General features: G+C 37.4%; 1 protein-coding gene across 2 annotated transcripts in view; it reads left to right on the top strand.

Annotated features, from left to right (window-relative positions):
• The window catches only part of ASTN1 (astrotactin 1), a 330,666-nt gene that overhangs the window by 207,434 nt on the left and 106,929 nt on the right, over positions 1 to 16,303 (top strand). For both annotated transcript variants that reach the window (XM_072419736.1, XM_072419735.1), the window contains exon 4: positions 14,630 to 14,803. In XM_072419736.1, coding sequence (XP_072275837.1) covers positions 14,630 to 14,803 — 174 coding nt within the window. The remainder of the gene's footprint in view (positions 1 to 14,629; positions 14,804 to 16,303) is intronic.

Genomic DNA, 16,303 nt, shown 5'->3' with positions numbered 1-16,303 from the left:
CCTAATGATTGCCAATCAGTTGGTAATTTTCAAGCAGTTTCAATCACTTTCAACCAGTTTTTGATAGCTCATAGGATCCAAAGTGATTGAATTAAAAGAATAATTGCAATTTAAGAGAGATTAATTGAATACAGGAACCCCTCCAACCAATATGATAAAGAGTGATCAGATTTACTGGTACATCTGAATGGGGTTTCTTTGCCTTGATTGCCCGATAGTCAGTTTAAAATAGATTTATTCAACCAATTCTGTCATCTGAAATATAAAACTATATACATACATCGGATAATCGTAGCTCATCCCCACCCCCCACCTTCTTCTCCATGGAACAAAATGGAGCTTTTCATTCACAAAGATCATTTGCAGTGACAATTCTGACATCCATTAAGCATCTATATGGCGCTTAAATGACAATGCCGAGCAAAAAAAAAAAAGAACCAACACACCCACTGCTGCAGCAGCCAATATCCCTACCTGCACTCTAAAACAGATTTTTCAGCAATCTATATTTTCTGGGATGTTGGGTACTTGTGTCTCCACTGTGTGCTTTGGTCTCATTCCCCAGCATTTAGGTAAGTGGTATGAGCCATAATGTCTTAACTGTTGGAGGATGAAACCACAAACCAGGACATCTGTGGACAGGAAAGATGTAACTTCCACGTATGCTCTGGGGAATTATTTATTGCTGAGCATGCACAGCTAAGGTCAAATTGTGACCAATGAGATGCTGACCAGGGAGGTAAAAATGCTTATTGCAGAAAGGACATCACCTGTCCCTTTCAAGCCCTGCCTAATGCCAAATTTTTGTGCGCCTCTGCTGTCATTCATACTGACCCTGATTTAAAACCAACAACCAATTGAAGCTCTTGAATAAAGTCCCTATTTACATATGAAGCTGTAGGCATTGTAAATAAATTCATCTTTTAAGTTTACCATTTAGTTGTACTTTTTAGGTCTGCCAGCCTAGCAATGTAAACATATAGCAGGTGCTTCTGAGTTGTTAAAAATTGATTGAACCCTCGTATATGTCTTTGTTGCAAGTTTGATGACAATGAATTACTTTACAGTACAAGCAGCTAAAGAGATCAGCAATGGTCTATTTTAAAGATATTTTACTGATTAATACAAATATGTAAATATATTCATGTCCAAAATCTTAGTGTAGGTGTATGTAAGCAGACCTTGCACTAAAAAATAAAGACACCTTGCAAAAAAGAAATGCTTAAAGACGAGTGATGAATTATTCCTCTCTTTCACAGTTTGACTTGGTATCAGCCTATTGCAACCCCTTTATTAGCAGAGCTTAAACCCTAAGAAGGAAACCATCACAAGATGCAACTATGTTGCAGTGTAGTGATAGCGAGAAAAAAAGCAGAGGAGTGACAGAGAGATGAGCTTGTTAGCCTCCTGCTACTCTTTTCACTGTTCAGTCACAGACTGGGGGATGGACAAGACCTGTAAATATTACTTACCTGCAGAAGAAAAGAATAAAGATTTTCGCCCTTTGCAGGCTTGGCCTTAATGTGCAGCAGAGTTATGTAAATCTAATAACCTGATAAAAAAATACGTATAAAGTCTTTAGCAAGTTAAACAGCTCCCCTGTCTGTATTTTATCTAGAGTTCAGCTTAAAGGATAAACAAAACAATGATTTACCACCTGTTAGTGACATGAGAAATGCACCCATCATTCATCATCATTTACCCTTCTTCCTCTTAATATGGCATCATTATTATGACTCCGTATTTAGATGTAGCATATGAATCTGGAAAATAAGAGAGCATTGAAAATCCATGTGGCATAAAACAGGCAAACTGGTAGCAGTGTGGCACGCTATGATTTTTCAGTAGCGTTTCTGCAGTGTGCCATCCATTGATAAACAGGAGCTCAGCATGTGATCGAGTTCTGTGTTTGTCAGACTGGAAAGAGAACAGAGCGTCCAATCAGTTACATGCTCGGCTGAGTGAGATAAATATCCCATTGAATCATAGAACTGGTTTATTTTGCCTGAGATGGATTGAAATGGTTGTGCTTAATTTTCCATTTTTTAGCTTTTCTTACAATTGCTGCAGATTTAAATTGATGATCCCAGGTGGTAAGACCGTATTGCTTCAGGTGTGTTTGTTTTTAGGTTTTGTATAGGAGGGGGCAGATTGAAACCCATCAAAAATGTTTTGCTCTTTTAGAGCCTGATTTATTAAAGCTTTCCAAGACTGGAGAGGATACACTTTCATCAGTGAAGCTGGGTGATCCAGAAAACCTGGAATGGATTTCTTCATGTCATTTGCTAGCAAATGTTTTGAATCCAGAACCAGATCCATTCAAGGTTTGCTGAATAGCCGGGTCAGGATGACGTAACTTCAGCGTATATGCATGGGAGTTCATTCAGCCTCTGAAGCTCCAGGGGATGCCAAGTTTCCTGGAAGATCCCCAGCGAAATTCTTTTTTTTCTTTTTTTTTTAAAGAAGACAGTGATTGGGCAGTTAAGTATGTTTTATTGCAGAAGGGATATTGCCTGCCCCTAAAATAATGAACCCGCCTGATCACTAATATATATATATTTTTTTGCTTTAATCAGCAACAATGAATGTTTTGCACTATTTTATAGGAATCGTGAAAATAGTGACTATCTCTTTGGTAAAGTTTCAACAAAAACCATCTAAAGTGCTTGTCTAGTCTGAATGAATCATTCTTCACTTAGATATCATTTTAAAGTAAAAAATGTATTTTTAATATGGCACTGCTATGATTCAGAAAGTCTTGTGAAAGCAAACGGAATTGCATAGAATTTCTTTTCTTTTTTTAAAATAAAAAGAGTGACTGAAAGATTTGCACTGTACGATGTGTCCTTGTTGGAAGTATGCTGTCTTCAATTATGCTTTACTGAATAGCTGTCAGTGACACTTAGAATTGGAAAAGCTGTGCTGTTTTCTAAAACACTTTTGCAGAGATAAGTGTGTGCTATTTTTTTTTTTTTTTACTTTTTTTGCTTTTACTGCTTCTGTAAAAGCAGCAGAGCAGAATTGTTCCCAGTACAAATCGGGAGTAGTATTCTGCATTCTGCTTAAAATGCATGCCCTAGAGGCGTTATTATATGCATGATTCTCAGCCTACAGTTCTTTCAATGGTAGGGGAAAAAAAAGGCAGCAAAAACACTTTTACTGATTACATTTAGTTCAGATTCTTTGGCAAAAAAGTTATTGACAATCCACATATCACTGTGTTACAAGCACGATACAAAGGAATGAACACTACATTTGCCATTAAAGGAGACGTGATCGCAAAATGCTTTTCTGGCACATAAAGCCTACTATTTCCCTTACAGCTTACTGCATACTGCCAGCTTACTGCAAACATATACCCACCAGATTTCTGAAATGAGAACTAGGGAGGCATTCATACAAACTAAGTATGTAGCCTTATTTAGGTCATAATTAAAGAGGAATTAAACCAGTTGGTGGGTGTTGAGCTTCTGCCATAATAACACAGTATATACGCCATACTTGCTAATTATGACTTAGCTTACCTAAATGGAGCCAGCCTGCAGCAATGAAAGGGTCAGGAGTCAGGACCTGTCATCTGCGCATCATCAGAAAGCTCTCATTTCACTGCTGACTCCATAGCAAACTTCTGAGAAGATGGCAGGATCTTCTGGCAATTGCATGGCCACTGATGGCACGTGTGCAGAAGCTACATTGTCTCCATCAGCTGGCTTTGTGCCCCGGGTGCTACACACAGAGACAAGCTCTACATTACAAGGGTCATTTACCATACAGTGTAGAGCTAAAACCAAAAATCTCCAACAGCCAGGGCTTGTTTTTTTTGTTCTATCGCCCGGTGACTTGTTGTTTTTCAGGTTTAGGTATAATTTAGGTCATACATGGACATCCCCATTTTGCAGGCCATGTTCTATGATGGGTGTACCCATTTTTTAGACTAAATTATATGACTGTTGGGATGTGGTTCCAAAGGCAAGAAAGTGCAAATATAAATAAAGACTATGTGCAAAGATAAATATCCAAACAAGAAGGTTGCTATACTTTAAAATGTACATTTAGGGCCCTTATTATTAGGAAGTGTTCTTAATTTATATTTAGTTGCTTTGCTGGTCAAATTGTGGTAGTCAACCAGATGATTGATTTATTTCAGTTTCAGAGTGAGTTCCCTAGTCTAGAGATTGATTGCTTTCTTCAGTTGCTGGGAAGATCTCACAAAGATAGTTGAGACACATTCAAAGCATGATGTCTACCTCACCCAGTTTCTTGATGTATTGCTCCTGTGTGGTCAGGCTAGACCAACTTGGGCTTTAGGTCTAGCAGGGTCAACTAGGCTGTCTCCAGGCCAGTGTTGGGACAAGTTACCAGTCTGTGGGGAACTGAGCTTATTAGTTCTTCTAAAGACAAAATCCAGCAGTTAGTGTTTGCTCCAGCCCCGGCAGAAGTTGGCTTTCCGTAACGGTACCTGGTGTAGGTGGATACAAGGCTTGGACATCAGAAAAAGACTACCTGAGGAGGTGGTTTTGGATTAGTGCACCTGTAATATCTCTAAGATGAGGGGTCACCTATGTGTCACGGTCCCTTCCGTGACAGAAGTTTGAGGATCTGTCAGACTAGCTGCATGTGTGATTATCTGACAGCCTCTTTGGTTTTACTTGTTGCTGTGTTGTTGTTTGTAATGACCACTCCCCTTGTATCAGGTGCAGCTGGGGCTGCCTAGGTTCCTGGGTATGAGTATCCCTACCTTCAGGGGATGCTCATATGGTTAGGAGTCAGGGTTGGATTAGGGTTTTGCAAGGGGGTGACCATTCCCTTTTCCCTAGGTATTTGAGGCCTAGTAGTTTATCCACCTTCCTGTTACCCTCCCCTCCCTGTCATTCGTGACACTATGCTTGCTTATTACTGAGACAAATGAAAGGTTTAATAGAGAATGGGCAAAATACTCGCCTGTCCATATTGTGGGACAGATGGTTGTCTTGGGCATCTTGCACCCTGACCCTCTCCCCCGAGCTTCATGGAAGCTCAATAAACTTCTAGACTACAACAACTGTGTGAGCTTGATTTAATTGTTTCCCCACCAGATAAGCACCCACTATTTCAGCTCCTGCAGGGTTGTTCTACATACATTTCAAACTTACGTTATTGAAAAATAAATATAATTATTTAAATTATTTAAAATATATAGTTATTGAATAATTAATATAACATCCCTGGTGTTAATAAAGAAATTAGAAATAGGGATAATTTGTGATCTTACCTCTATACAATGTAAATGAATCAGTAGGAAGACCAATGTGCATGGTCAATAAATCTTTTAGTATGGTCATTGGTCTAATAATCATGCCCCATATTTTATTTTCATTTAAATGGGCAGCCCAATGCATTACATCACTCAGAAATGTATTGCATGCTGCACTTTTTAAAAGCAAGGGAGTGGAGTATATTGCGATTTTGTTACAGTGCACTAGTAAGGTGCATTTGGGGTACAATTAAGAATAAGAAGCAACCCTACGCACCAAGGCATGCCATGTACGTTATTTTGCATTGTGTTACTGTAACACAATTGTGGGAACAGGCCTTATACATTTTGTCAATTTTTGTATTTACAAACCAGGACAAGCTCTATTGGTTGCTTCTCTATAGTGCTGGAGTATATTAATTTTGTTTAGTTTAAACATGATTATTATTTAACTGCCATAATTGTTTAGTATAAATAGAATTAAATCAAAAAACTTTTCATTAAAAACATAAAAAGCTATTAAAATGCAATTATCATTAACAATGTATACCAGAATGCTATTATTCATCTATTCAATATTTTTTACATAACAATAATGTCATTAAATCAACTATTTCATTTATACTAACAACCATATGTTTATTGTTACTACCAGTCATTCCAGATAGCTGTATGAATAATTATGAAATAACAGTAAACAGTTACTCAAATATTATAGCTGACAATTATATATAACTACAGGTAGTCCCTGGGTTACATATGGGTTACATATGAGATAGGGACTGTAGGTTTGTTCTTAAGTTGAATTTGTATGTAGGTCGGAACAGGTACATTATTTTAATAAATGCAATTAGGACAGATGTTTGTCTGAACATATTATTAGGCAGCGTGGTGTCAGTTACTGTATAAAATCCTCACTGTGAGCTAATCACAAATTTTTATGGAGCCTAGACATTTCTTAACTTCTGGAGCAAGCTGTGCTTTGATATGCAAAAATAAACATCTGGAGAGTTTGTCTTGGTCATTAAAGAGTTACAAGATGGTACAGATCAGCTCAGTTGTTAAGATCACCCGCAACCTCCGCTGTGTTTAGCAAAAGATTTCTTTTGCAAGTCATGCAAACCGCTCCCCCTCCAAGCCTGCATCCTGCACATGAGGGAGCAGGGAAGATCTGTTCGTATCTAGGAGTGGTCCATATGTCGGATGCCCTTAACCTGGGAACTACCTGTATATATAAAAGGTACATAGCCAGGCATACTGTATATATTTAGATACATTAAGTCATTAGATTTACAGTCCCAAAGATGGGTAATGCCGCTACTTATTATTAAATACCATGTTACCTTTTCTCCACCCCCAGCCTGCTAACAGGACAATAACAAAGTAGCAGTTGGCTGATGAAGTCTTCCCTTGGTTTTCTCTGGTCAATCCTCCTATCAGCATGGTTTTTGCTAGCAAATTTGTCCTGAGCAAGATCCGTATCAGGCCTTAGAGCTTACAGAAGCCTAAAGACTGGAGGACAGTACTGGGTGCCTGAGCAGCCAATCAGTGACTACTAGCATTTTCATGGTGGTGCAAGGGTACTGACTTTATTCATAGGGTCATGTGTCCCAATGTAGTTCGGGAATGGAAGAATAATGACCACGTGCTTCTAGCAAGGAAACTAATACTAGAATTTGACCAGCATGGGACACGTAACCATCTTAGTACAAAATAAATGTTCATAGTTTACAAACAGTACATTCCACTAACTTTGATTTTATTGCACATAACACTTCAATATTGCATGTTAATAATGTTACACAATCTATAACACTCATAAGCTCCTTCCTAATTATTGACACAGCAGTGTACAGAAGGTGAAAGCTTAGTCTTGGAAATACCAGATGTTTTTCTTGATGAGATGCAAATGATGTGATAATTAGTCTTAAACATATCCCTTCTATTGACATATACAGGTGTTATTGCCACAAGTGAAAGTGTGCACACCAATATGTTTTAATGTGCTAATATTACTATAATTTCTCAATGATGCAAAAATTCCAATAATAAAATCATGGGTTTTGCGCTAAAAATATACTAGCACCTGTACTGGTTGCAGCTTAGTGCATCCACCATTGGACTGATTGATAAAATAACTAGTTTTATCCACAATATTAACAGAAACATTTATCCCACTGATACAATTTTAACTGACCTTTAAAGCCATATGGAATAATAACTTTTCTGATGAAATAAAAAACACAGATGCTGCTAAAATATCCTTACTATATATGGTAAGAAATCCCCTAATTATATTTATATATTTTTTTTACATCCTTATTAAAAACTTTCTCTAAAAATTCTTATTAATTACTTTTATTTATATAGAACCAACATATTACACAGCACCTTACAGTATATAGTTATGTCAATGACTGTCCTTCATAGGGGCTCACAATCCAATGTCCCTACCATAGTCATATGTCATAAACAGAGTCTAAGGGCAATTTTTTTGGCGGGCAAGACAATTAACATAACTGCATGATTTGTGAAAGGTAACAGGATGTTTTTTTAGAAGCAGAGAATATACCTGGGTATTAAGGCTTTAAAGTAAAGATAACAGAAACTGTTGATTCAGGGAACATCCGATTGCCTCATTAAATCAGGAAGAATTTTTTTCCCCTATTGAAGCAAATTGTATGGTTTTTGTGCCTTCCCCTGGACCAACTATTTCCATTTCCCTTTCTGCAATAATGACCTGCCTGATGAAGCATTTATAAAAGTGGAACTTTAATTTACTTTAATTTTTTGACACTCACCTTTCCTCATTTTGACCTGGGCATCACCATCTTCATTTGTTCCTCTTCTATGTTTTGGATCTCCTAATCTCCTAATATAGGGCGGAATGATGTAGCTCCCTTGCACCCCAGTTGCTGGGATACTTCCGTTAAAGATTGTGAACAGTTAGGCAAATATATCCTATTGCAGAAAGGACAGACAATGTCCCTTACTCAATAGAGTATACTTACCTACCTGTTTAAAAAACTGCCTGAATTTTTTATTTTGGTATTAGCAGGCCCCGTGTTTTTATCAATTCAATAATTATTATTCAATAAATAGTTTTCTGATGGTATGCTGTGCCCCTGTACTTGAATTTTGCATCCACAATCCACATAGTGTTAGTTGGGCAATGACTGATCCTATTACTGGAAAAAAATATATACTGTAAAAAGGGTTCAAGAATAAAATATGTAACTTTCTATTCTCCTTCAATCTTAAAATTATGGATTAGACTTGATGTGCAAACAAGAAATTTAATTAGCAAACATACAAAGTAAAAGCCATGTTACTATGATTGACCCACTATTCCGTTTATTCTCTAGTTCACTAATCACCCACTCTCATCAACAAGCAAATGTAATTAACAACTCAACTAAAAAATCAACTGTAAGGAGCCTTTAGTTCAGGTACAGGAGGTACATAACTCCTTCCAGTTATTATTTTATGTACAATCTATTTATTATGTTAAGTGCTAAAAATCACAAAGTTTTCATTATTTTCATCAGGTAGATATGAAATATTCAATCAATCATTAATGTCTTATTCTGATGGCACAGCATGTACTTTAACCCAGGCATCATGGATGTACCCTCTATCATATGCCTACTTGTGGGATAATAAGAAAAAACAAATTAAAAATAATAAATATAATCACTTCACAAAAAACTAACTAAATCTCCTAAATCTTATATTTCATAATACCCCCAAAAATCTTATCTTAGGCTATGAACACATTTCACATCACCATTGTTGGAAATATTATTTGGTGATTATTTCAAGTGGCAGCTGAGCGAACAACTGCTGTACACACAACTCTGCTCTATTCTATGGAGAGGGGAGGCGGGAGAACAAGTGAGTGATATTCTCTATCTTCATCAATTCACCATGTCAGATTTTCACCTTAATGGAGCATCACCATTTGTCTTGAATGACAATCATATGACTTCTGTACAAATCCTCCGAGTAGTCAAAAACAGGTGCAATATATTGGTATTTTGTACCTTATAGTTTGATTGGAACATTCTTTTGTTGTCTACTATTAAAAGCCTAATTTTTGTTTTCTTACACTGGGAACTGAATTCATATTTTTTTCTGCTCTCTTATTCTCTCTGGGAACCCCGATGGGTATTGGGGCTGTCAGCAATAAAAGACACATTAAGCATTCCTTGCTTTATTTAGAACAAAATAAAAATGTTGCAGCTTGAGTTGAACCTTAAAGTATACTTAAGGCTGATATAATAATGACACATAATGACAAAAGACACATAATAATGCAGCTCTGTAATTATTGATACATTAATATATATATTATTCTATGCAGTGTAATTACTTGACTCCTGCACGCCTGAGCAGCAGATCTGGAAGGGGAAGGAAAGCATAAAGAACCAATTAGTTCATTTTCTGTAAAGTATGTTGATAGGAGGAAAAAATAGAGTGACACAGAGATGCTCTCATCACTAGGTATGAGCAAGAATGCCTTTGGCATACTCGCAAAAATTTCCTCCAAGTTCCGATGGGTTCGCAAAATTTTGTCGAAATTTGGGGAAACCATTGGAAATCACTATAGGAGGATTATCGCTGTTGCATTCATAAATACAGCCGTGGGGATCCTCCTGTCAGTGAGCGATCCTTGGGCACTACAGGTCAGAATGAGGGCAAGCCCTCCTTCTGACTTGTAGTGCCCAGGGATCTTTTACTGAGAGAAGGATTCTCACGGCTCTATTCATAAATGCAGCCGCCATACTCCTCCTCTCAGAGTGAGTCATGCAGCTTGCCTTTATGAATGAATCTGAGGATTTTTCCCATGCTGCATTAATTCATGAGCATGGGAGCTGACAGGCCGTTCTCGCCTACATGTTTGGTAAGCGAGAACGGCCCTATTCGCCACGAGTTTAAAAAATTTGCTCGCTCACCCCTACTCATCACTTTGTTTCTACTTTCACTGACCAGTAATGGGTTGGGCGGGGCCACAATAGGCTCAGAGGAATTTGGTTGGATGATGCTTTAAGCGCAGATGAGTAGAACAACAAGTGATCAATGTTAAATAAGTGATCATGTTGGTAAAAAAAAAAAATTCAAGATCGGATCTGCTCCTAATGACCTAACCCATGTCCTTTTTGCATGGATATATATATATTATTTTTTTTGTAGAGGTGCTTGTGATCCTAATGAATAATATTTTACCTGCCTCATCCACTGTTAAGTCCTAACTCCTCTGTTGGTTTTATAGAAAACAAACTGCCAGCTAGCAGTATTAGAATAAGCAATTACAAAGAGGTGGGAATGGGGATATCATCTATGTGTTCTCAGTGAGTAATGAGTTTGTCTTTGATCAACAGAACAGCCTTTGGTGTAATACAAATTTAAAAAATAATGCTATTAAAAAACATCAATCTGAATACAAGTTCGCAGCATCGAACCAAGAAAGTACTTTGGTTTTTACACTAATAAACCACAGTCACACCATCATTATAGGAAATTAGCATCAGGTGCCTTGGCTGTTCCACTAATAACTCACCTGTTTTTGATTCAAATGAAACCTCTTTGTAGTAGACTAACTCAAAACTGCAGAGGTCCCCTGCTGTATATGATTACTGTGTATTCAGAAAGGGAAGGAAGAAAAGCAACTAGATTACTATAGAACAAGCAGAGGCTGTGTCACGCCAAATGGATTAATGAAATAATAGACATAAAAGACTGATTTGTTATATCGGGAAAGCATTGTATTGGCACTGAATAGGGCTGCTGCATTTTTTTGTGTAATCGAACCATGTTACATGGTGTAGGGTGCCCTTAGATTACTACTCTATCCTATAGTAACCTGGATGAAACAAGAGCAAGTGGCGATGGACACGGCACCCCACACACTCAAAGTATGTTGGTTGCAAAAGATTATTTAGCAAGCTTAGTCCTCCCACAAAGTTAAAACTGGATGCTGGGACACGTAAATAATAATTCTTGACATCACATCTACTCCCCGCACAATAAAATGGGCATTTTAGGCTTGAAAATTACTTAAAACCTCAAATGATCTATATTTTAAAACCTGTAAAATAAAGATGGTAATTGCAAAGTTTTACATTGCACAATATTTGCACAACTGTTCTTCAAACCTATAAATTTATTTAAAAAAAACAGACTAACTAGCTGTCCTTCAAAGTGGCTCACAATCTAATGGCCCTACCATAGTCAATAACACAATCTAAGGACAATTTTTAAAGGGAAGCCAATTAACCTAACTGCATGTTTTTGGAGTTTTTAACTAGATAGGGAAAAAGCATTTATAGTTCATCGGTTTTGGATTAACCATTAAATAATGGCCCTAGAATTATTCCTCTCACCCTGGAATATGATACCCGATATGCGTTACACAACTGTTGGTTATGTGCACAGATGCATCCTGGGAGTATTCATGTGTATGTTCGTGCTTGAAGTCTGGTCTGTGGGTTTCTCTGTAGAGATACAGTTTGTTTTTTGCTTTTTACACATTGGTTCATGTACGCTATGGCACTGACCAACTTTCTTTGGCTTTTATTCGACCTTAGCTTATGTATTAGCCCTACAACTTGAATAATAAGCCTGGGCTTATTGGTATTTATTGCAAACTTTGCAGGGAACCCAACAGATTATCTCATCCCTACTCAAAACTTGCTATAGATAAATCAAATGGTTTACAATATGGATTATAATATTGCTGTACCTTACGGGCAATCACAAAAGATAGATTTATATTTTAAAACATATATTTATTAAATTGCACTGGAAACATTGACATTTTTGAACTGAATCAGGCTGATCACTACAAATCTTTCAATGTCAAAGTCAGAAAAGTCAGCCTGTGTTAAAGATGGTATTGTATAATTCCATTTCTAGTTGTGAATGTGAAGATAAGTGCCACATCCCCAGACTCCTCTAATGAGCATATGTCGATGTCAGTGATACAATAGATCTTTCATGAGCATGCATCATCTAATGACCATGAGCAATTCATGTATATATCATGTATACTGAAAAGAAGCTACAGTTATACATCTGATCAAAACAGGTGTCAAAATGTACATAAAGTATACGATTACACATTTATTAACTTGAATCTGTAGAGACGTGGGCAGTGAGCTAAAACCGATCATAGATGGAGCTTCATAGTAATTGCCATTTTTTCCCAGTATGATATCACTTTATTGCTTCCAGGCAGTCTAATTTTATGATATTTTGCATGGTGTTAGGCAATTTTCGTAATGCTAAGAAAAATGGGGCAGCCCTCAGAGGTGCAGTGCAGATGTTACGGGATTGTAAACGGGATGTACAGCCTCAAATCCTCTGACAGTATTTCCACCTCCCATTGCTTTTATGTTAACTGTCTAAACTGGCATCTATGGGAACAAACTAAGCTGATTTTTTTTTCTTCTTTTACTATTTTCTTTTTTTTTAGTTGCTCACTTTTTATAAGTCCTACTTTGAAAGTACCAAAAAGAAAATAAATTATTGTGTTTGATGGTACCGTGAAGATTATTGGACTTTACTGGTGGGAAGAATAAAAAAAAATCAAAATGTCATATTATAATTAAGAATGTTGCTTGAATTTGTCTCAGTTCATTGGGCCAATAATTCTAGATGTTCTGAATCTTAACACCACTGGAGTCTATTGTCACTAACTTTTTGCCCCTGAACATATATCGTCATTTGTTTAGCCTCGCTGTTAAGGGAAGCTAAAAGACTTGTCATGTACAGGAAGGAGAGGGGAGCAAATGCACATTTCCCCTCTTAACTTGGAGGGTAAACCTTTTCTAGGAAGTTTTAAAGTAAAGAAATATAACAATATGTGCAGCTTTAAGGTACTATAATAATGTTTATTAAATGACTTACTACTTTATTGCTTTTTCTCTCAAGTCAGTTTGTAAATGAATAAAAGTGCAAACTTTAATAATAGTACCAACTGACTCTGGGAAAGTAACCTACTGTAAATGAAATCATTGAGATGCTAATAAACGTTAGCCCACCTATATGTTACAAACATTTTTTATTTCACTTTCACTTGAGACTTATTCCCAACTGTGCCTCCTTCATCCTAGAATTTTTGGTTACAGTGCCATATTCGGAGCCTTTGCAATTAACTTAAAAATTTAGCTGCCATAGACTTCGATGCAAGCTCCAAGAATTGTAACTGAATATCAGCATTATTCGCTTCTTGACCCTAATTCTGGAGTCAACTTTCACATTACCTCAAACAGTAACAGTAATCTATTAAAGGATCTCTAGTCAAAGCTTTTTCATTTTGGTTTTACATAAAGTAGTAAATGGTTTGAGTAATTTTTATGTCTGAAGATTTTTTACCTCCACCTGTTCTGGTAAAAGTTTTCATTGTCCCAATGACAAGGGCAGTAAAATATGTTGAGTTTGGATGGTAGCAGAATGCAAGATGACAAAAATCTGGGCAAAAAGATATGTCTGAGGGGTACAGGCTTTGCTTCCCTATCTCAGAGGCCCAAACTCATTGTACACTTACTTTCCTCACATCAAGTGGCTGTGGTCACACAGACTTCTCTTGCCCAGCATCTTTTCTAGCTGGTACCCAGACTGCTAGGGTGGTATAGATATGACACCCCAAGTCTCAGTATCTATTCATTCTGTTGGGAGGCCCAATTCTCAGCACCCCAATTTACAATGTCCCCGAGACACTATTTGGTAGCCCAGCTTCAATTTCAAGTGACCCAAATCTGGGAACTCTCCCAATAGGCGCAGACTAGGCTTCAAGGGAACCCCAGGGTGTGCAGCACAAGGCCCTGGCAGCATCACAGAATGCACCCTGCTATAGATATTGCATATCACTTGACTCATACAGTACTCCCACCAGGTGAATACTAGGTTTGAATTAGGGATGCTTTTGTCTAGCAGAGGGTCCCTATTTTAGCAATATAGCACAGCCCCCCCCCCCCCCTTTCTTCTGTAGGTTGTATCAGCCTGGAATTCAGATTTAAAATATATCTCAAATTTGTAGCATCGTTTTTTATAACATAGTCACATTTAGCCCCATTTATTTTCCTAAGAAAACAAACACCTCCAAATGTGCGATTCTCTTAACATACTAGCTTCTAACATCCGAAATGATACTCTCCGCACCTTTTTAGCTAGCATTAGCTTTGAATGCACAATTAGGGGTTCCAGTTAGGTTGCTGAAATTACTACCTGTTAGCTTGACAGTTCTTTGAAATGAAATTGAATTTACCTGCATTCACTATTGTAGCATAGCCATATTATTTGTCATTTTTAATGTCCTTGAATGACTGCAACAGTTTCAATGTGCCAATCACACAAGTAATTTTCTTTTATTTTCTCCACATCTTGTTGTTCCAGTTTTCGCTCTGAATTCCGCATCTTCAGGAGGTGAGAATGCTAAGATGTCTCTGATGAGCAAGTACAAGGAGAGCATGATATCTAATAGCTCAGCCGACCCCAACAACCAGCCTACGACACTGCTGTCACACTGTGCTTCCAGCCAGCATAAGAGAATCAACAGCAAATCGCGAGGTGCCCGTGTGTGAGAGTCTGCGTGGGTGTATTCTTGCATTGTGTAAATGCCTGTTTTGCTAATTAATGTCAGTACATATGTTGAGCTAAATTAAAAATCTGTGTGTGTGTATGTGTGTAAGACATATTTGTTATACTGTCTATATAGGTTCATATAGTTCTGGATGACTTTAGACTTAAGTCTTTATGGGGCAATTAAAATGTAGCTTCTTACCATGAAGAATGTTCTCATTAGGGATGAGCGAGCAAATTTTAAAATTCAATCTCGCGGCGAATCGGGCCGTTCTCGCTTACCGAACATGCAAATGAGAATGGCCTGTGTAAATTTGGATATTGAGATTGTTGTTGGGACCTGCAGGAGCAATCAGCTGTCAGCTCTGCTCCCTTAAATGCTCTTGCAGCCTGTAGTATGTGTTCTTAGATAAAGATTCTCTATCCAAGAACACAAGAGTCCCGCAGCTGTGCTCATCATGAATGAATGCAGCCACGGGAATCATCCTGTGATGATTCCCACAGCTACATTCATTGATGAGCACAGCCGCGAGACTCACACTAACACAACTGTGTATTTACCTAACACTGTGCGTCAACTGCAAAAAAATGCAGCTGGCAAAAGAGTTTAAATATGAATATATAGCATAAAAATCATTTGCATTCTAATTTCAGCCAAATTTTTCCTTTTTTGATAGAGTGGGGAAGGGTTAGAACCACTTTATTGCTGGAAAGAAGAAAAGAATACACAGCACAAAACAGAAAAGGCTGCTCAAAAGGAGATTGATGTATAATGGAAATCCAATATCATACAGCAAAATATATAGTTATAATATTGTGTTTGCATAATTTGTTCATAGTTCCAATAAAGAGATAGACTAAAGCCTAAAACATAGCAGATAAGAAAATGACATAAAGCATCTTTAAAAAATAGCAGAAGGTTTGGCCCTATAGACCGGATTACTGACATTATAATGTGCAAGAAAACCGCTTTCTATTGCTTTCTTTGTTCCATCTGGGGCATTTCTTCTCACTTTCAAACTATTTGATGACGGTCAGTCAAAACAGAAACTAAGGATAAGACGGTAGTAAATATAAAATAGTGTGGGAACGGGTTTATAATCTCTTTCAGAACATTGTTCTTGTCTAGTTAAAGGATGTTAGAATAGGCAACAAGGGGAAATCTTTTCAATGGGGACAGATAGCATTGGGGAGTAATAATATGGAGTAGGATTAGATATAACCAACACCTGGAGGGATCATGGAAATAACCTCACAATATTCATTTCATGTTCTCAGTCCGGTACCCACTCAGTTCAGGCTCTGATGAACCAGAACTCAAAAAAAAAACCCAAACATTTTACATTGTTATGACATATGCCTGAATAAAATAAAAATAAAGTGTTAAACTACCTAATGGCTTTTTATAGCTCTCGGAAGCTATAGTAATAGGACCCCCATGGCTGAGTTTGCTGGCCCCATATCTTCAGCAGCCTTTAAAAGAGGGTC

Source organism: Pyxicephalus adspersus, chromosome 8, assembly GCF_032062135.1.
Source record: "Pyxicephalus adspersus chromosome 8, UCB_Pads_2.0, whole genome shotgun sequence".
In the NCBI taxonomy this organism is placed as follows: Eukaryota; Metazoa; Chordata; class Amphibia; order Anura; family Pyxicephalidae; genus Pyxicephalus; species Pyxicephalus adspersus.
Note: the sequence above shows the minus strand (reverse complement) of the source record. Positions and strands in the feature narration are given on the sequence as shown.